This window comes from Nothobranchius furzeri, chromosome 2 (genome assembly GCF_043380555.1).
Source record: "Nothobranchius furzeri strain GRZ-AD chromosome 2, NfurGRZ-RIMD1, whole genome shotgun sequence".
NCBI classification, from domain to species: Eukaryota; Metazoa; Chordata; class Actinopteri; order Cyprinodontiformes; family Nothobranchiidae; genus Nothobranchius; species Nothobranchius furzeri.
The window spans coordinates 53094394-53114187 of NC_091742.1; the positions used below are offsets into that span (position 1 = coordinate 53094394).

The 19794-nt window shown below is 43.9% G+C and overlaps 1 protein-coding gene across 2 annotated transcripts in view; it reads left to right on the plus strand.

The window, feature by feature from the left end:
• The first annotated feature begins 2251 nt into the window (after window positions 1–2251).
• The window catches only part of tnk1 (tyrosine kinase, non-receptor, 1), a 32574-nt gene continuing 15031 nt past the window's right edge, over window positions 2252–19794 (plus strand). The window contains exons 1-10 of one of the 2 annotated variants that reach the window (XM_015946916.3): window positions 2252–2327; window positions 2416–2551; window positions 12706–12884; window positions 15630–15694; window positions 15774–15953; window positions 16068–16220; window positions 16299–16576; window positions 16675–16801; window positions 16938–17084; window positions 17176–17270. In XM_015946916.3, the coding sequence (XP_015802402.3) occupies window positions 12722–12884; window positions 15630–15694; window positions 15774–15953; window positions 16068–16220; window positions 16299–16576; window positions 16675–16801; window positions 16938–17084; window positions 17176–17270 (1208 nt within the window). In that variant the 5' untranslated portion in view covers window positions 2252–2327; window positions 2416–2551; window positions 12706–12721. Of the gene's footprint in view, window positions 2552–12705; window positions 12885–15629; window positions 15695–15773; window positions 15954–16067; window positions 16221–16298; window positions 16577–16674; window positions 16802–16937; window positions 17085–17175; window positions 17271–19794 lie in introns of both variants that reach the window. The other variant, XM_015946915.3, reaches the window with a different exon arrangement.

Genomic DNA, 19794 nt, shown 5'->3' on the forward strand with positions numbered 1-19794 from the left:
GAATTTAACATAATAAATGTTTTTCTTTTCCTCAAGAATTGATTTAATCTGTGTTTCATATGAAATTAGTTTGTTGATCTATTGAAAAAAGTATTTTATTTGTAGTTTTTAGTTGTTTTTTTCTCGTGTTTATTAGCCTGTGCTATTCAGATTGTGAATAAATCAACATGTTCAATTTTCTAAATGAGTCAACGTTGGGGTTTTTTAAACATTTTGTCTGACCTCAGTATGGACTTTTTACACAAGCACTTTATATCCTTTCACACTTAAAACTGTGAGTAACTGTATATCTTTCAGTTACTTATTTATGAATCACTTTCATTGTTCAGTTTCAGATATGACACCGTTTCACTACATCTCCTGGGTTTTGTTTAAATTTCTGCGTTTAAAAATGATGAACTCAGTGAGCTAGTTCTCAGCTGATTCTCATCCAAATCCCCACATCTGCACATTCCCAGTCCTTATATCTGACACTGTAAAATGACACCAGGAAAAAGGCAAACATTCCTGTTGGCCTCACTCTCTAACTCTGCTCATCCTTTATAAATAAGCTGCTTGCTTACTAAATAAAACACCTGTCAGGTGGCTTTTTGGCAACATTTGTTTTGATCACCAAATGTCCTCTTAATCAATTTTGTTATTGCAACAGAGTATCATCAAATACACATTTCTCTGCAAATGAGTTGAGTCCATAAAGGATATGGAAATAGATCAGCCCGGCTTTTCCTAATCAGTTGGCAACCATGTTGTATTTGTTATTTCAGGAAAGAAAATAGGGAGGAGTAACTTGTAAACTTTCTGCACCAGGAAGTGCAAAGTTAAGACAGACCTTGCACTGTGCTGCGTTGCTGGGCTGTAAGAAATATCCGGTCAAACTTGTCTGGCAGCAGCAAAATCATTCCCACTCCTTTATTTTACTTATTGCTCATGGCTGTTTTTGTTTGGAAATAGATGTAATTAAATATGAATAATGGAGATAATTGGCTGTGGGAAAATTACATTTTATTAATTAATTGACTTGTAGCTGGTGACTGCCCACCCCTTTCATTTATGTAACTCAGCAAAACAGATTAACTGGCATGTTGTAAAAGAAAAACAATAAAATTAAAAGGAAACACTAAAATAGACATATGTGACAATAGTTTGATTATTTTCTTTCAATAAAACGTTCAGAGTCCAGTCTGTTCAGAAACATTAGCTTCATTTTAGGTTTTAGCTAATGCACACAAAATTTGGTGTCTTTTGGGTCTGAATAGACTTTAGCAATTTTATTTTAGATGACATTGTATTTCTCTTTTGTTTGTTGTTAAATTGTAATCAATTAGCCAAACTGTTGCATTAAATATTTTAGCCATAGAGCTAAAAATATACTGTTTGAACTAACTTAACATGTTTTTTTTAAACAAAAACATTGTTTAAGGTTTTTATTGAACTGTAGCTGAACACAACTCATCACAATTTGGTCTAAACTGTGTAGACTACAAAGTCATTTTAGTTAGCAAAACTGACACCTTACCTTTTAGCCCTAAAGCTAACAGTTAGCCCTAACAAACACAATAAATCACTATTTTAAAACCCCTTTACCAACAATTTCTGAACAACTAATTAGGGAGCTAGTAAAAGGGAACCATAAAATCCAAGCAGCTAAAGGAAGCAGCACAACACAGGGTTATTTTTCTGAGGTTTGAAAATACACAAAAGTCACTACACACATAATTATGACTACACAACAGCAAAACGCTTCAACAGAACTATTATAGATGCCATAACTTAACAACAGTTGAAATAAAAAATAAAACAATTACAATAACATCAAACTATAGCTGTTGCCTCTCATTTAGCCTACTAACCTTGTTTTCAACGTAATTGATAGTATATCATGTATTAGAGCACAAGACAAATTTGACAACTTCAAGTTCAGTTTTTTTTACCTCTGTTTTATATTTATGCCAACTTCTGTTGAAGGTTTTTTGCTGTGATGGAGCTTTTTGTTGTTTTTTGTCTTTTGTGCTTTATTTTATTTATTTTTTTTACTTCTGGGCCACTGTACTTTTTTACTCCTTTAGATATGTTATATAATACATATTTTTCACAATTTGGATTAAGTTATTATTAATTGTACTAACTCATTTGAGTTGGCTAAACATCTACCTGATAGTGAATCTTTTAACTACGGGTGTTCTGAGCTCTGCAGGTAGATTATTACTGTCTGGCGGGTTTTCCTTCAAGCTCCAGGTGAGAGAACAGTCCGGAAGAGGTGGGTGTGGTCAGTGAGAAACTAGGAAGAGGAGGAGGGAATAGCTGAAAAACATTGCAGTAACACACAGGTAGATTGCTGGAACGCTTTGTTCGAGTCAGTAAAAAATAAATTCAAGAATTTTATTAAAACATTTCTCTTGAATTAACGAACCCCAGCCTGGATCTGGTCGCATGGTCGGTGACCCACCGACGTCTCTGCGTGTTTCGATGCCGACATGAATCACCTGTTCCTGGGTGTGAGTGGTTGAGGAAACAGCCATCAGATTGGGGGCTGAGCCGCTTTACATCAACGGTAAATATCAGAATTAATAAGACATTTATCATGTTTACGAGTCTTGTTTTCATTTACCTAAATTTATTCAGAGATAATTAACAATTAATAGAAGTTTTAATACAACTTATTTAAGTAAAAATCAATAATAATCATTAGTAACCATTTATTTTAATGTAACATACTGTCCTTAAAGTGTGCACTTTCTAATTTAAAAAGTTGAGCTTGTCCACTGGCTGGACCTGCTCCTACAGAGAAAACAGGAATCATCAGAGTAAACTAAAGGATTCCTTCATTCATAACAGAGCTGGAGTCATAAAGTGAGACCAGTTTTCCAGATGACTTCTCGTCCACATCAGGCTGATTTTCAGTAGCTTAACAGGTTAAACATTCATCGCTCTGTACACACTAGCTGACCCATACCTGTGTGTTTACCATCTTTGAATTATTTAACTTAATTATGTTTGTAGTCAGCAATATTTATTTGATCCTCATTTTTGGGAGTTGCTCAGGGAGACGAATGCATGTCTTGGCCTGTACTTTCTATCAGACAGGAGAACATGAAGCTCTTTGACTCACCGCCCTACTGAGGAATATGATCATTAGCAGGTTATTTAGAGGTGAACTCGTCTTCAGGAGATTCATGAGCAGCAGGCTGAGTTTCTGTCAGTCAGGGGGAAAATCTTTCAGTTTCAGTGACGTGGAAGTGGTTTTCCCCTCAGTGTTGGACCCATAAATATTTACTGTAAAGATAACTAAAATGAAAGTCAGGATTCAGGAAATTCAGAGTCAGTCTCGTGGTTTCACCCCTCCGTGTTATCTCAGCAGTTTCATAAATACGGAGTTGATCCGGTTGAACTGGTGGCTTCACAACACCAACAAGCTAATGTTTCAGCCCTCCAGTTGTCTTTCACAAAGACGCAGAATTCCCTGTGGGATCGTTGATATCTGAGTTTCAAATGAGTCCAACCGATTTTCTCTGGGACATTTAGTCTTCTCTCTCTCTCTCTCTCTCTCTCTCTCTCTCTCTCTCTCTCTCTCTCTCTCTCTCTCTCTCTCTCTCTCTCTCTCTCTCTCATATTTTCTCAATTGGTTGGTTTTACTTTAACGTGTGAACGTCTGGAAGAGTGATGTACAAGCATCATGTTTACTCTGCCATCAGCAAACATCCAGATTTGCGCTCCAACTAGAGACGGGTTGGTTACTGGTTTCATGCCACTCTGAATGTCAGAACATTGAGTTTTGTTTTTCTGTCATATTATTCCTGAAACTCTGTTTTTGTTTTGCTCCAAGGAAAACTCCCTTTTCCTTTTCTCCATAACCCCCCTACACACACAAAACACACTCCATTTTCCCTTTTCACAAAAGGACATCCATCAATTACTCGTCTATCTTAGCTGAATTAAAGAGTATGCTATCTATAAATAAACAGATACAGATAAGAGAATTAGCATACCAATAATCGGAGCACAGAAAACCTTCTAGACCAGAGCCGGGAGACTTGGGGATGGACTGTCCAATCTCTGGGGCAGGAGTCACTGAGGTAGTCACACAACTATGCAGCGGCGGAGCCCCTGGGTGGATGAGATCTGACCTGGGTATCTCAAGGCTATGGATGTTGTAGGGCTGTCTTGGTTGACATGTCTCTGCAACTTTGAGTGGTCATCAGGCAGTTCCTGTGCAGTGGTAGACCAGGGTGGTGGTCCTAATTTTTGAAAAGGGGGACAAGAGGGTGTGTTCCAACTATAGAGGGATCACACTCCTCAGCCTCCAGGGAAAGGTCCACTCCAGGGTACTGGAGAGGAGGGTCCGGTCACTAGTTGAACCTCAGACAGAGGAGGTGCGATGTGGGTTTTGTCCTGGCTGTGGAACTGTGGACTAACTCTTTACCCTTGCTAGGGTGATGGAGGGGTCATGGGAGTTTGTCCAACCAATCCACACGTGTTTTGTGGATTTGGAGAAGGCACATAGGCACCCTGTGGAGGGCACTCCAGGAGTATTGGGTGGATGGTCTTTTGCTAAGGGCCATTCAGTCCCCATACCAGAGGAGCGTGAGTTTTGTCCGCATAGCCGGCAGTAAGTCGGATCCCGTCCCTGTGAGGGTTGGACTGTGCCAGGGCGGCCCTTTGTCATCGGTCCTGTTCATAATCATTGGTGTAATTTGGGGGGGGGGGGGGGGGGGCATGTCCCCCCCACTTTTTCCAAAGTCAAGTTTTGACCCCTGCACTTTTTACCATCCAAAAACAATATTACTTTATATTAAATTGACACAGGTTGAGCTCTAGGACCAAGCAGAAAACAACCGTTTGTGTTGAAGCCTGTTTCCCATTAGAACATACTGTAAAGACCCCCCCCCCCCCCCCGTGTCCCCCCCCCCCCCCACTTCTAAAGTGAAAATTACGTCCATGTTCATAATGTTTATAGACAGGATTTCAAGGTGCAGCCGTGGTGTGGAGTTTGGTGGCAGCAGAATCTCATCTCTGCTTTATGCAGATGATGTGGTCCTCTTAGCTTCATCATGCTCTGACCTGCAACTCTTGCTGGGGAGTTACGCAGCCGAGTGTGAAGCAGCTGGGATGAGGATCAGCACCTCCCAAGTCTGAGACTGTGGTTCTCGACCAAAAAAGGGCAGGTTGCCAACTTTGGGTGGGGAAAGAGGTCCTGCCTCAAGTGGAGGAGTTCAAGTATCTCGGGGTCTTGTTCACGAGTGAGGGAAGGAGGGATCGGGAGATCGACAGGCAGATCGGTTCAGCGTGCAGCGATGCGGACGCTGAGCCGATCTGTTGTGGTGAAGAAGGAGCTGAGCCGGAAAGCAAGGCTCTCGATTTACCAGTCGCCCAGTCCTCACCTATGGTCATGAGCTCAGGGTAATGACCGAAAGAACAGGATCGCAGATACAAACGGCCAAAATGGTTCCATCACATAGCGAGGGTGGGGGGCCGTTGATGTTGTCCTGCGGGATGGTGTGGGTGGGGGTGTGTGGGGTCTGAGTTTGGAGTATCCGGATGTTCCCTGGAGGTGGGTTCACTGGGGGTGTCTGGGACTGGGGGGCCATTGCCCCCCTCTGGAGGTGCTTGGGTTGCCTCGGGGGGTGGACTGCTGGCGGTTGTGAGTGGGGCCTCTTGGGGATCTTGGCGGCGGCCATGGGTCACTGCCTGGCGGCTGCAATGCCCCTGGGCGGGTCTGGGTGGGGGCCTGGGGGCTCAGGGTTTGGGGGTGGCTGGCCCCGTGTGGGGATCTGGGCGGGGCCTTGGGTTCGGGGGCCTCAGGTAGACCTTGGCTCCTCTGCCGTTCCATCACAGGGGAGGGGGAGGTCCAGGAGGGGGAGGACCCAACCTTACCTGGATGTCCCATTTCTTATATATTCTGGAAGTTGTGCAAATGCAGGGGTGGGCATAGATATTCTGCTGGGGTGGGGCTGGTTTGGTGCCCTCGGACTCCGTGAGGCTCTGTAATGCTGCTGCTTTGGGCCCTGGCAGGATGGGCTGGGGTCTCCATGCCCTGGGTGGTGGTTGGACAACAGAGGTGCCTATTGGGGCCAGTAGGGGAGCTGGCCTCCTGGAGGGCTAAGCCCAACCAGCCATTCCTCCCCATCCCCGCATATTTCTCTCCTCCTGCTCCCTCACATCATCACACAAACATACACATAGGACCTTGGGGGGTGGGCAAGTCAGGGAGTGCGGGTATGGACCCCATTTCCGCATTCCTGTGGAAACCTGCCCCCCAATTTTATTTGCACCTTATACACTTCCACTGACGACATTCCACACAAACACACACTTAGGGCCTTGGAAGTGAGCACATTCAACGGCATTTGGCAGGGGGATATTTCAGCCTCCTCCCGAGTGCCGGTGCCCACTTCCAATTTTAAACCGCACTTAGACACTGATGGCTGAGGGTGTAACTGGGGTGGTGCGGTGGCATCAGTTGGTATATGCTGGATGATGCCTGCACTGCCCACTCACCACAGCCATGGAATACACCTCATGATCACACAACACTATATTGGAGCAGGCGGAGGGAGACTAGGGGTCTTAGCCACCTCTGTTGTTGCTGGGCTTCCTGGGGCTGGAGGCTAGGAGGGAGATCTGGCCGTCTGGTTGGGGTCTCGGGTGGTGGGTTGCTGTGCTCAGCGTTGGGCGGGGGAGCCTGCTCATCAGCACCCCAGCAGAAAGGGTCAAACTCTGGTTACCGGTGATGGTTGTACCCAATGTGCAGCAGTCCCTGGACCAGAGTTAATAGGGTGTGTATGGGGAGCATGAGTGGGTGTCCGGCGTGCATTTTTGTAAGTCTTGGGTTGTATGTGCATGTGTGAGCATGAGGGAGGGAGTGTGTGACTGTGTTTGTGTATGACTGTATATGTCAGGTGGGGCCTTTGGGTCCTCCCCTCTCCTGGAACTTCTCTTGATGATATAGATCTCTGTCCCCCCTCCCCCTGCCACACCTGGTGTGGGGGCTTGTGCCTTGGTCTGCCTGAGTGTTCGTGGCAACCGGGTCTGGGGGTTTAAAGATTTTGGCATCTGCCTGTTAGATCCCGGTGGCTGCCTGGTGGGGTCTGGGTCCCTGGGCTCTGCTGGGTCCCCGGCGGGGGTGGTCGCCCCTGGGTCCCGGGTCGCTGGGTCCCGGGCTCGGCCGGCTAGGGGGTGGGAGGTTGCGGGCGGGCCTGTGGGCTTGCCGCTGATATCTCCGGGGACTCTGCCGGCTGCTGGTTGTGGCCCCCCGGGGCGATCCTCTGTGCATCTCGAGGGGGGCGGGGGCCTTCCTGGTTGCAGTCTCCTTGGGGTTCCTGCGTTCTGGGGCAGCGCCTGGATCTCTGGGACTTGGAGCTCCCCCCGTCTCCTGCGCATCTTTGGGGGGCAGATCTGTGGTTCCTCACACTGTCTGTTGGGCGCTCCTATAGAAAAACCTTAAATAAACAAGCGCGTGTACACACACAGGTGCTCACATGGTGCTCTCAAAAGTATGGGCTTGGGCACGTTAAACACAGGTCTTAAGACTATGGTGGGCACTTAATATGTTGCGATTTATTATCGTGATTCTTCAGTTAAGCAATGTTGATTATATATATTTATTTTTTCTTTTCATCAAGTTGACGCAGTGAGAGGTAGATCTTGTCGTATTGTTGTTGTGTCCCTTTTTTGTGTCCCTTTGGTTTTTTTGTCTTTTTTCTGCAGGTCTAGAAGCAGACTCTTGTTCATTATTGTTTATTTTTGTGGAACCCCCCCCCCCCCCTCTCTCCCCCCACCTTTTCTTTTCCTTTCTCTTTCACCTCTGTCTCCGTGTCTGGTCGGAATTACAAAGCATTCAGCAACAATAACAATAAAGTTTTAAGTATCAGGCGTGATATTAAAAGCAAACGCTTTGATGCTCCACCTGAGAATAAATCTGTAAGGCTTGTCACCAGCATTCAGACATCAATTCTGCTTGCTTCACAGCCAGACAGGACACGGTAAAAAAAAAAAAAAAAAAAAAAAAAACGGCCAAAATGAGTTTTCTCCACGGGGTGGCGGGGTTTAACCTTAGGGATAGGTTGAGGAGCTCAGACATTCGGGAGAGACTCGGAGTAGAGCCGCTGCTCCTCCATATCGAGAGGGTCAGTTGAGGTGGTTTGGGCATCTTGTATGCCTGCTGGACAACTCCCCAGGGAGGTGTTTCAGGCATGTCCTGCCGGCAGGAGGCCCCCTGGTCGACCCAGGACACGTTGGAGAAAGAAAGAAACTCCCTGGTTAGCATGCTGCCCCCACGACCCGGACCCGGATAGTCGGAAGAAGACGAGACGAGATGAGAAAACCTTGTATATGTTCAATTAGGGCTAACTTTAGTAGCTAATGAGAACTCATAAACCTCTAACATGGGGTCAGTGACCTGGAGCCACAAATGGCAGAAACATCCCAGCTTATTTATTTAGAAAACAATCTTTTGTATAGCACCTCTTAAGGTAAAAATCACGAGGCGCTTCACACAAAACAATTTTTTATTATAAGAAAGATTTCAAAAAAGGATTAAAAATATGTTTAAAATGAGAAGAAATAAGAAATAAAAATTGTGATAGAAAAATGTAAGGAAAGGGAGATAGAACATGAATTGGAGAGAAGAAATCAGGGGATCTCGGAAAAGGCAGAACAAGGATAGGGTGATGAAGGTCACACCAAAACCAGCTTGAACAGGTGAGTCTTCAGCTGCTTTTTAAAGGAGACCACTGAGTCCACTGATCCCAGGCTCAGGGGGAGAGCGGTTCAGAGTCTGGGGCCACAGCAGCAAATTATCTATCACCTTTGACCTTTTAGCCTGGTGCTGCACAACCAGTAGGCTTTGATCACTGGACCTCAGGGACCTGCTGGGGGTGTAGGGACTAAGAAGATCACCAATGTAAGATGGTGCTTGTCCATGTAAGGCCCTATAGACCAGAACCAGGATCTTGAAATGAACCCTGAAGTTGACTGGCAGCCAATGAAGCTGGAGGAGAAGCGGGGTGATGTGGGTGTGTTTGGAGGACTTGGTCAGAAGCCGAGCACAGGTATTCTGAACAGGGAGGTTCTGCTCAGACACGTGAAAAGAGAGTTACAGTAGTCTTAAGCGTGAGGAGATGACGGTGTGGAGAACTGTCTCAAGTTCAGAGTGGGACAGAATGGGACTCAGCTTAGCAATGTTCCTGAGATGGAAGAAGGAAGAGTGAACAAGAGAACTGACATGAGAATCCAGGGTGAGAGCTGGGTCAAAGGTCACATCAAGATTCCTGACGGGGGGGTTAGTGTGAGAAGCAAGCTGACCAAGAGCGTCTCAAGGGATCTCAGATGCACCTGTTTCCACATGGGGAATTCAGCCGGAGAAGAAATTAGCTTCAGACGACTGGATTTAGAGTTTTATTCTCTGAAATTTGGACGTCTTGCCTCTGATTGGATAACAGCCACATGACTACCACTGACTTTGTTTGCTCTGCAACATTGATGTTTTATCTCTACAAGTAACACAAGTCTGGAGGAGTTCTGCTGTGTGGTGGAGTTGCTAATGCTAACAGTTAGCTTCTAGCAATGCAGGAGATAGGTGTAGAAGACTATTTTCACAATCAGCCTGCATGAAAAACTCAGTGATCAATCATTAAAAAAAAAATGATAAGTAAAAATGGTTTTTCAGTGAAAGACCTTTTTAAAGAGCAAATTGCAGGTTCGAGACCCCCATGAACCAATGTTTAGAGTGACATAATACAAACTCGTTTTAAACATTTTTTTACACATACATAAAAAAATCACTGGGTAACCGTTAAATGCAAAAACATCTGAAGTAATTGTCCAGAAAATGTAAAATTGTGTTCAGATATTGTCTAATTTCTAATCTGTATATCCCGGTGTCATTGTAATGCTCTCAAGCTTGATTTATGCTTGACGCATTCACTTTCCGCTTGTTGATGCGGCTTGCGGATGGAACACACTTCACAACTCGCAGCGTTTATGGTTCATGCGGCTTGTCTCTGCGGTGAGCCAATATTCTCCCAAACTGTAGGGGGCAGCATGAAGCTCTACGGCATGCATCACACACTACACCATAGAAGTAGAAATTACTGTTTACAACACGGCATTCCAGCATTTTTAACAGCGTCCTCGTCTTTTCCGACAGTGCGAGCTATTTCTCTCCAAGAATTATTAACATGTTGATCACGGTGATCTCTGAGAGCTGAATCATACAAATGTCTGTATTTACGAACCTCTGCCATACTAGTTCTTGCCGGTCCGCCATGTTTTTCCGCGTCCGACCGTCCGCGTGGTTAGAAATTTTCCTAGGTGCGCGTTGCGGAAATTTTGGGCCGTGCGGAGACGCGGTGGAGGGGCGTGGTTGTTAAAATGATGCAATGTCGCCGCGCGGACCTCGCGGACGCATCAAGCATAAACCAACCTTAAGGCAGGCGGGTGCCCATTCCTTGTCCTGCAGGGCCGGTATAGTTTAACTCTGTTTCATCACACCTGACTTCAATCAGCAGGTGAGTAATGCGGTTTTTCAGGGTGCAACAAGACTGTTTTTCAGCCCTCTTGGGTAGGGATGAGTACCGAATTCGGTACTTTTTAAGGTACCGACCGAATTCCATAGTACCGACCGAACACCGATTCACGTCATTTCAAACGGTGCCTCGTTTCGGTACTGCCAAGACAGTTGCGCATGCGCAAAAGCGTTATGTCACCGGTCCCTGCGAGCCCGTTGTAAACAGAGCAAGCATGGTAGAAAGAACGCACGCTAAAGCTTGGGTCCACTTCACTAAATGTGATGGGTAACTGGGTGATGAAACTAGCGACAGACAACGATCTAAGTGAGACATCCTCATCTTAATCTGCTCCAGTAGGTAAATAAAATGTTTAAGATAACGTTACCTTGATTTGTTAGCTTCCGTTTCGCTAATGGTGCGTTCGCTTTCTCCTCGGAACTCCGAATTTCCGACTAGAAGAACATGAACGCGCTCTAAAGTTTGGCTTTACTTTACTAAATGCGACGGGTGATTGGGTGAAGGTAAAACCAGTGACAACGATCTAAGTTTGAGGCATCATCGTTTTAATCTGCTCCAGCAGCTAAATAAACTGTTAAAGATAACGTTAGCTTGATATGTTAGCTTCCATTGCCACCGTTGTTATCAGCTAATGGTGCGTTCGCTTTCTCCTCGGAAATTCTAACTTCCCAGTAGGAAAAATCAAATGAAAAAGGACGGCAAAAGGAATAAAGATACACAGTAAAGATGTTTGCTTCAGTTTAATTATCAGCTTATAAAACTACAAGGACGATGTTAAAATACAAACTTGTATGTTATTTATCGTGATATTTATCAAATATGGTTATATATAGAGAAAAATATATATTTAATTATAAAAGAGAATTAAAATAATAAACACTCAAAAGTATCGAAAATTGGTACCGTTAAGTACCGGTATCGACTCGTAGGTACCGGGAATTAGTACCGGATCGATTCAAATGTCAAAGGTACCCATCCCTACTCTTGGGCCATTCCCATTTGTACCTGGTCGGCCCTGCCCAGATAGCTCCAGTCGGCCCCAGCCTGGCTCGGTTGATTCCACACATCCTTGCTTAGGTATGCAAGGAATGCAGTGAGAGACATTTTCAGCTTCTAGGTAATCAGCATGATAATGAATGATAATGATTTGAGCATGCCTTAAGCCCATGTGGGTTGATTCTATCCACCAATCAAAGGCTTGCTCTAATGGAAGGTGTGAATTTGCTGACTGATGAGCCGGCTTACCACCAGTGGGTGGGCAGTGGGTGTGTTGGCCCTGGTCAGCCTGAAGCAGACCACCTCAGAAAGAGGGCTGAAAAACAGTCTCGTTGTATCCTGAAAAACGTCAGGCCGCCAAGATATGTAAGCAAGGTATGCTATCCCGGCCGACCAGGTACAGATGGGAATGGCCCATTTCTGGGGTGGTCTGCTTCAGGCTGACCAGGGCCAACACACCCACTGCTGACTGATAAGCTGGTCAGCAAATTCACACCTTCCATTAGAGCAAGCCTGTGATCGGTGGGTAGAATCAATCCACATGGGCTTAAGGCATGCTTAATTCATTATCATTCATTATCATGCTGATTACTTAGAAGCTGAAAATGTCTATGACTGCATTTCTTGCATACCTAAGCAAGGATGTGTGGAATCAACCGGGCCAGGCTGGGGCTGACCAGGTACAGATGGGAATGGCCCATTTAATACCTAACCGTGTCTGAACCTGTTTACATGCCTTAACTGTCATTGTAACATTGTTTATACATAAAATCAGTATTGTGGTTTTATCAAGGTAAACAAAATGTTTCTAACTCCTTTCTCTGTCTTTTTGTGGTTGTGGGTTTGAATCCCACTGCTGCCTTCATTACCTGCATCGCCCTTTGAATGACCTGCTTGTTATCAAATGTTTTTATTTTAACTTTGACTGCAGGACAGATACAATTTTCCTTACTCTGTGCTACTGGTGTCACCATCTACTGTTCCCCAGAAACACGAACAAGGAGAAACCAAAGTTATTACAAGATGCTGCAAATAATAATATTAAAAATCTCTCAAGATATTATTTACTTACTAACTTATTTAAATGAACCAGAAACTAAGTTCACACCCTGAACAATAAAATCAAACCTACATTTGTGGTAAGAACTCCACAAATACAGCTCTTTAATCCCCTTGACACTTGCAGGCTTGTGGGCCGGGTCATGCTGATGGATCAGGACACTGAGTGGCTGTACCAGCTTCTGGCCGAGGTCCAGCTGGAGAAGTTCTACGTACGCATCCGAGATGGCCTCAACATCACCCGTGTCGAGCACTTCTCCTACGTCAAGGAGTGCGACTTTGAGCAGATCGGCATCAGCAAACCGGGTAAGCTTCAATAAATACCTGTACACGCTCACAGGAACTGCAAAGGCCTCTTCTCCAGATCACAGATCAGCGATTTCCAAAACTGTTTGACTAAATCATCTTCGAGTTTCATTTTTAAGGGCTTTTGTGAGCCGCTTTAGTTTACTAGTTCAGGGACTTATATTTTTAAATACCTAGTTCGGTTGTTCAGGAGCTCTTTAAAACTCCACTGAGACAGAAATGTCTCTTCCAGGTTTCTTTTTATTTTCATGTTCCATGTGTAGGCTACAGACATCATATTTTACTGGAAATTTTAAAACTACACATAGGGAAGCCTCACTTGACTAAAACTTCATTATTAAATACTATATCGGCTTTTTTTTTTACCAGTATAGTCTATTAGACCTGATACGATATAAGCTGATGCCGATATCTGTAGCGCCCGGCTTCATGAAAAAACATAATTTACAGTAACTTAACATCATAAACATGCTATAAGACACCCTTAAACTTTAAACATGATCTGTGCAAAAATTAGGCTGTATAATGAAATGACTTGTTACCTGCTCTAGGTACTTACAGAGGTACAAATGTACTTATGTGTACACTTGTCTCATTCGATGTGTTGTCTTTATCTTCATGACCATTTTCATTGGGAGATTCTCACTGAAGGCATCAAAAGTATGAATGAACACATGAGGAGTTATGTACTCAACCCAAAAAGGTGAAATAAATAAAACCATGTTTTTGATTCCATTTTCTTCAAAACAGCCACCCTTTGCTCTGATTACTGCTTTCTACACTCTTGGCATTCTCTTGATGAGCTTCCAGAGGAAGTCACCTGAAACGGTTTTCCAGCAGTCTTGAAGGAGTTCCCAGAGGTGTTTAGCACTTGTTGGTGCCTTTGTAAACGGCTATGAAAATAAAGAAAACGCATGGAATGAGAAGGTGTGTCCAAACATTTGGCCTGTATTGTACATGGTTATTACCTGTTTGGTTCCCTGTATGTACTCCTATACTTACCGAGTACTTAACCTGTACATACGTACCAGGTAAGCATCTTGTAATACTATATACCTCATAAGTACCAAAATGTACCCCCATAAACATCCATGTTTAGTACTTTTTATACCCTAAAAAGTACCTGGTACAAGGTCATACCAGATATATTTATCGTCACAGCTAAAACACTGACTTTCAGTTTGTGGGAAAGGTGTGTGTTCGTCGTCAGATCCGACTCTATAAATGTAGACAGTTGCTCTCAGTGGGTTTTATACGCGTCGCTTTTAAGTGTGTGATTTACGCTTGTCCTCAAAAGGTTGGGCTCTCGTAAAAATGTAGATTTACATATTTTCACACAATTCACAATCAGTGGTGTCCAATTCACAAACGACTTGGTAAACTTCACACAGTACGCCCCCCTGCCTTTAATGCTACTCGTAAACACAGCTAATTTTAGGGTGTAATATTGTGCTTTATCTCTGCATTATGAATATTCACAACTATCAAAGGGGTTTCTTATTGTAAAGGGTAAAACTGGCTTTTAGACGTGTTCATTAGTCATAATAAATATTGTCATGTTTTAACCTCAACTATAAGACTTCCTTTAATAATTGTTAGGATTCATAATGCAGCCATGAAGTACAATATTGTAAGTAAAAAATGCTCTCTGGGTTTACAAGGTGGTAACTAAGTCTGAACTCCACATGAATCACTTTTGACTAAGGACTATTGGATCAACATTTGGCAAGAAACCTGTCAATTTTGGCCCAGTCCCAATAACCGCGCTGCAGCCTACAGTCCTCTGAAGTGCACTTAGTGGAAGTGCACTTAATGGAAGTGCATGTAAGGCTTTGAGGGAGTAGTAAGCAGGTGTGCAAATAACTGCAGAATTAGGACAGTGAGCATTGTCATCTACCACGACTTCGTAAGCCGGGATGCCTGTCGCTGTTGAGCTACTTTGCTGCTTGAAATGATATTAAAACAGAATAGTTACTTAATGGCTGGCATATCGTCCGTAAATACACATCGGTACTGTCGTCAGTATTTTTCAACAGATATGCAACGCAACTTTCCAACTGCTGAACTTGACGATAAGTTCCCACGCAGCAATGGATTGTGGGTAATACCCTTGACCAAAGTCTGCACCAATGTGGGTTTCGGATAAGTGCAGATCAAGGGTGCAAAAGGGGTGGAGCCAAGGCCTACTCCCTACGCAACTGCCCTTACTTAAAGTGTAATAAACACTTATTTATGAAGTGTTTACAAATTAATGAATGTTATATCTATAAACTATTAATACGCTAATGAAATTATTTTACAGAGATCTCGGTTTTGACATACCAGGCGTTTGGAACATTTTCATGTTTATTTTTAATTTCACACAAAAAAAAAGATTCTAATCAAGCATGAAATTATTTAAATGCTATATGTGACGACTGATCCTACAACAGTCTGTTTATTGTTATAGACACAAATATTTCTAATGGGTGTTTAGAGCGAAGAGCTACTCCAGGCTTTTATTAATGGTTAAAGTTTATTCTGGACTTGTCCTGGTCCGCTGATCCGTGTTTCGTTTTACGACTTTGGTTCCTATAAACGAACCGTTTCGTCACATGCTGGCTGTCAGAAGTAAGCCTTCACCTTTAACCCCTACACCTGTTGCCTCTGTGCCAAGAAAATACACGTTTAAAGTTACAAATGATTAAGGATAAAGGATAAAACCTAAAATGTCTCAGTTTTATTAGTTTTTCTGTTGTTTTTCAGCACAAAGACGATTATTGGAGGCACTGAAACGGTACAAGACACGCGCACGATCATGGATGCCCAAGGTCTGGACATGTCAGATGTTGGAGAAGTTGTGTTATTAACTCAAACGGGGAGTTTTTATGAGTTTATTCATACACACAGGTGTTTAAAGGTCCCGATGGAGGGGAGGCCGGAGGTGGCCCGGTTCAGAACCCGGAGGTCGTCAGCCGGACTCTGCCTTGTCTGATCCAGGATAGTGAGCTGGCTTTAGGGGACAAGTTGGGCTCGGGGTCCTTTGGGGTGGTGAGGAGGGGGGAGTGGCACTCTCCCTCAGGGAGAGTGGTAAGTTTCTTTTCAAATATCTGTAACTGAATGTGCTAAAAAAAATAAAGGAACACATGGATATCCATCCTGGATACGTCTGATTCCCCACTTTAATTTGTGGTTCCCTCTCAGGTTCCCGTAGCGGTGAAATCCCTGAGGAACAGCGTGTCGAGACATACGAACACACTGACGGACTTTCTCCAGGAAGTGACCATCATGCAGTCCTTAGACCACCCCAACATCATCCGACTCTACGGCGTGGTCCTCACTCAGCCCCTCAAAATGGTTAGAGGATATTGTATCAACAAATGTTTTAAATGTTCTCTTTCCCAACCCAAACTTCACTATTTTTCTTTCCTCCAGGTGACAGAGCTGGCCCTTTTTGGCTCTCTGTATGACACCCTGCGAGCGCGTCAGTACAGGTTCCCGTTGCTGCGCCTCTGGCTCTTTGCCACCCAGATCGCGGTGGGTATGGAGTACCTGGAGAGCCGGAGGTTCATCCACAGGGACCTGGCAGCCAGGAACGTGCTGCTGTCCTCCAGGGAGATGGTGAAGATCGGGGACTTTGGCCTGATGCGAGGCCTGACCCAAGACAGAGACCATTATGTCATGGGAGCACATAAGAGGATCCCTTTTGCTTGGTTAGAAAAGGAGAACGTGTTTTAAATGTGAAGGAATGAAAAATGCAGATTTTTATTAGAATCTCGGGTTTTTTGTGGTTTCGCCTTTAATCCTCCAGGTGTGCTCCAGAAAGCCTCCGCTCAGGCTCCTTCTCCCACTCCTCGGACGTCTGGATGTTTGGCGTCACCATGTGGGAGATGTTTACGTACTGTGATGAACCGTGGCTGGGTCTGGCAGGTCAACAGGTACCGACGTGCCTCCTTCTGAACATTCTTTGTGTGGGGCTATTTTTGTGTGTGGAGCACGTTTCGTTCCCTGCCCTTTCACTCCTTCGTGACTCAGAGTTTGGTGTCACGCAACTTCTTTTTTTTTTGCTGTCAGATTTTGTGGCGTGTGGAACAGGAGGGGGTGCGGCTTGAGAAACCCCAGGATTGCCCTCAAGAGCTGTACATTGTCATGAGGAGCTGCTGGGCCCTAAACCGGTCGGACAGGCCCACCTTCGCCCAGCTCACGAAAATGACTGCTGAGGTTTGAAATGATGTGAAATCTGGAATTATTTTTTTATTCCGGCTTGGAGGTCCATATCTTTCCATATACACTGTTTTTGTTTATTTTGAAGGCTAGACCAGTAGAAGTTCAAGCTACAAGAGACTTTTCAGAGTCCAACAAGCTCCCCCTCTTGGCCAGCGACGTTGTGACGGTCGTAGACCACAGGTAGGTAGGTGGGTGGGTGGGTGGGTGGGTGACGGGGATCAGGGAGGGAGTAAAAGAGGGGTAAAGACGAAAATGTTCGCCTGGGACAGTCAGCCTTTTGTTCAGATGAGTTGGTGGTTTGATCCAAAGTGCATTCCATTCGTAATCTCTCCAGGTCCATGAGTGCAGTTTGCTTTGTTGGTTCTACTGGTTTAGCAGCTTTTATTTGACCAAATACATTTGCAGTTGGAACAAAATCCGCTTGGTTACCTCTAGTAAGTCTTTTTTTCTGCGTTGAGGTTTTAAACGGTATCTTATCTGCTGTAGATAGCTCTTTGAACAACCTTAGTTTGGAAAAATAGTTTCATTCTGAAATGATTGATAAGCTAACAGCTAGACTAAGTAAAGTCAGTTCCAAAGCAAATGTATGTTATAAACTCAATCTTGTCATTATGGCTCACACACAAACGTTTATTTGTTGTTCTGTTCTTATTCTGGCTAAACTCTGCTAGCTGGCTAGCTAGCTGCTGCCGCTGCTAAGCGTAATTTGAATTGACCTAAGAATTAAACATGTGTAACAGAGTTATGCATGAATAAATAGTTTCTTTCCTGCTGCAGACACCTTTTATGGGATGTACAGTTGTGGTCAGAAGTTTACATACACTTGTAAAAAATATAATATAATGGCTCTACTGAGTGTCCCATTATTTCTAAAACTCTGATTTTTCTCTGATAGAGTGATTGGAACAGATACTTCTTTGTCACAAAAAACATTCATGAAGTTTGGTTCTTTAATGTCTTTATTATGGGTTAACAGAGAAAAGTGATCACATTTGCTGGGTCACAAATATACATACAGCAGTGCTAATATTTGGTTACATGTCCCTTAGCCATTTTCACTTCAATCAGGCGCTTTTGGTAGCCATCCACAAGCTTCTGGCAAGCTTCTGGTTGAATCTTTGACCACTCCTCTGGACAGAATTGGTGAAGTTCAGTTAAATTTGATGGCTTTCTGACATGGACTTGTTTCTTCAGCACTGTCCACATGTTTTCAATGGGGTTTAAGTCAGGACTTTGGGAAGGCCATTCTAAAACCCTTATTCTAGCCTGATTTAGCCATTCCTTTACCACTTTTGATGTGTGTTTGGGGTCATTGTCCTGTTGGAACACCCAACTGCGCCCAAGACCCAACCTTCGTGCTGATGATTTTAGGTTATGTTGAAGAATGTGAAGGTAATCCTCCTTCATTATCCCATTTACTCTCTGTAAAGCACCCGTTCCATTGGCAGCAAAACAGCCCCACAGCATAATATTCCCACTACCATGCTTGACTGTAGGCATGGTGTTCTTGGGGTTAAAGGCCTCACCTTTTCTCCTCCAAACATATTGCTGGGCATTGTGGCCAAAAAGCTCGATTTTTGTTTCGTCTGACCACAGAACTTTCCTCCAGAAGGTCTTATCTTTGTCCATGTGATCAGCAGCAAACTTCAGTCGAGCCTTAAGGTGCCGCTTTTAGAGCAAGGGCTTCCTTCTTGCACGGCAGCCTCTCAGTCCATGGAGATGCAAAACACGTTTGACTGTGGACAATGACACCTGTGTTCCAGCAGCTTCTAATTCTTGGCAGATCTGCTTTTTGGTGATTCTTGGTTCACTCTTTACCCTCCTGACCAATTTTCTCTCAGCAGCAGGTGATAGCTTGCGTTTTCTTCCTGATCTTGGCAGTGATGAAACAGTGCCATGCACCTTATACTTACAAACTATTGTTTGCACTGTTGCTCTTGGGACCTGCAGCTGCTTTGAAATGGCCCCAAGTGACTTTCCCGACTTGTTCAAGTCAATAATTCGCTTTTTCAGATCCATGCTGAGCTCCTTTGACTTTCCCATTGTAGCGTTTGTGGGCGTTTGTATCCGATGAGCCCTATTTACCTGGCCTAAGAGAAGTCACCAGCTGTAGTCACTCATAATCACTCACAAGAAGTTAAGAGGCCATGCTATGAAGCTCAGTTCACTGACACGTTTGTAAGTCACCAAAATTGCTAGTTGATGTTGCTGTATGTATATTTGTGACCCAGCAAATGTGATCACTTTTCTCCGTTAACCCATAGTAAAGACATTAAAGAACCAAACTTCATGAATGTTTTTTGTGACAAAGAAGTATCTGTTCCAATCACTCTATCAGAGAAAAATCTGAGTTTTAGAAATAATGGGACACTCAGTAGAGCCATTATATTGTATTTTTTACAAGTGTATGTAAACTTCTGACCATAACTGTACATAGTTAACCAGTTACAGTGGGGCAAAAAAGTATTTAGTCAGCCACCGATTGTGCAAGTTCTCCCACTTAAAATGATGACAGAGGTCAGTAATTTACATCATAGGTACACTTCAACTGTGAGAGACAGAATGTGAAAAAAATCCATGAATTCACATGGCAGGATTTTTAAAGAATTTATTTGTAAATCAGGGTGGAAAATAAGTATTTGGTCAATAACAAAAATTCAATTCAATACTTTGTAACATAACCTTTGTTGGCAATAACAGAGGT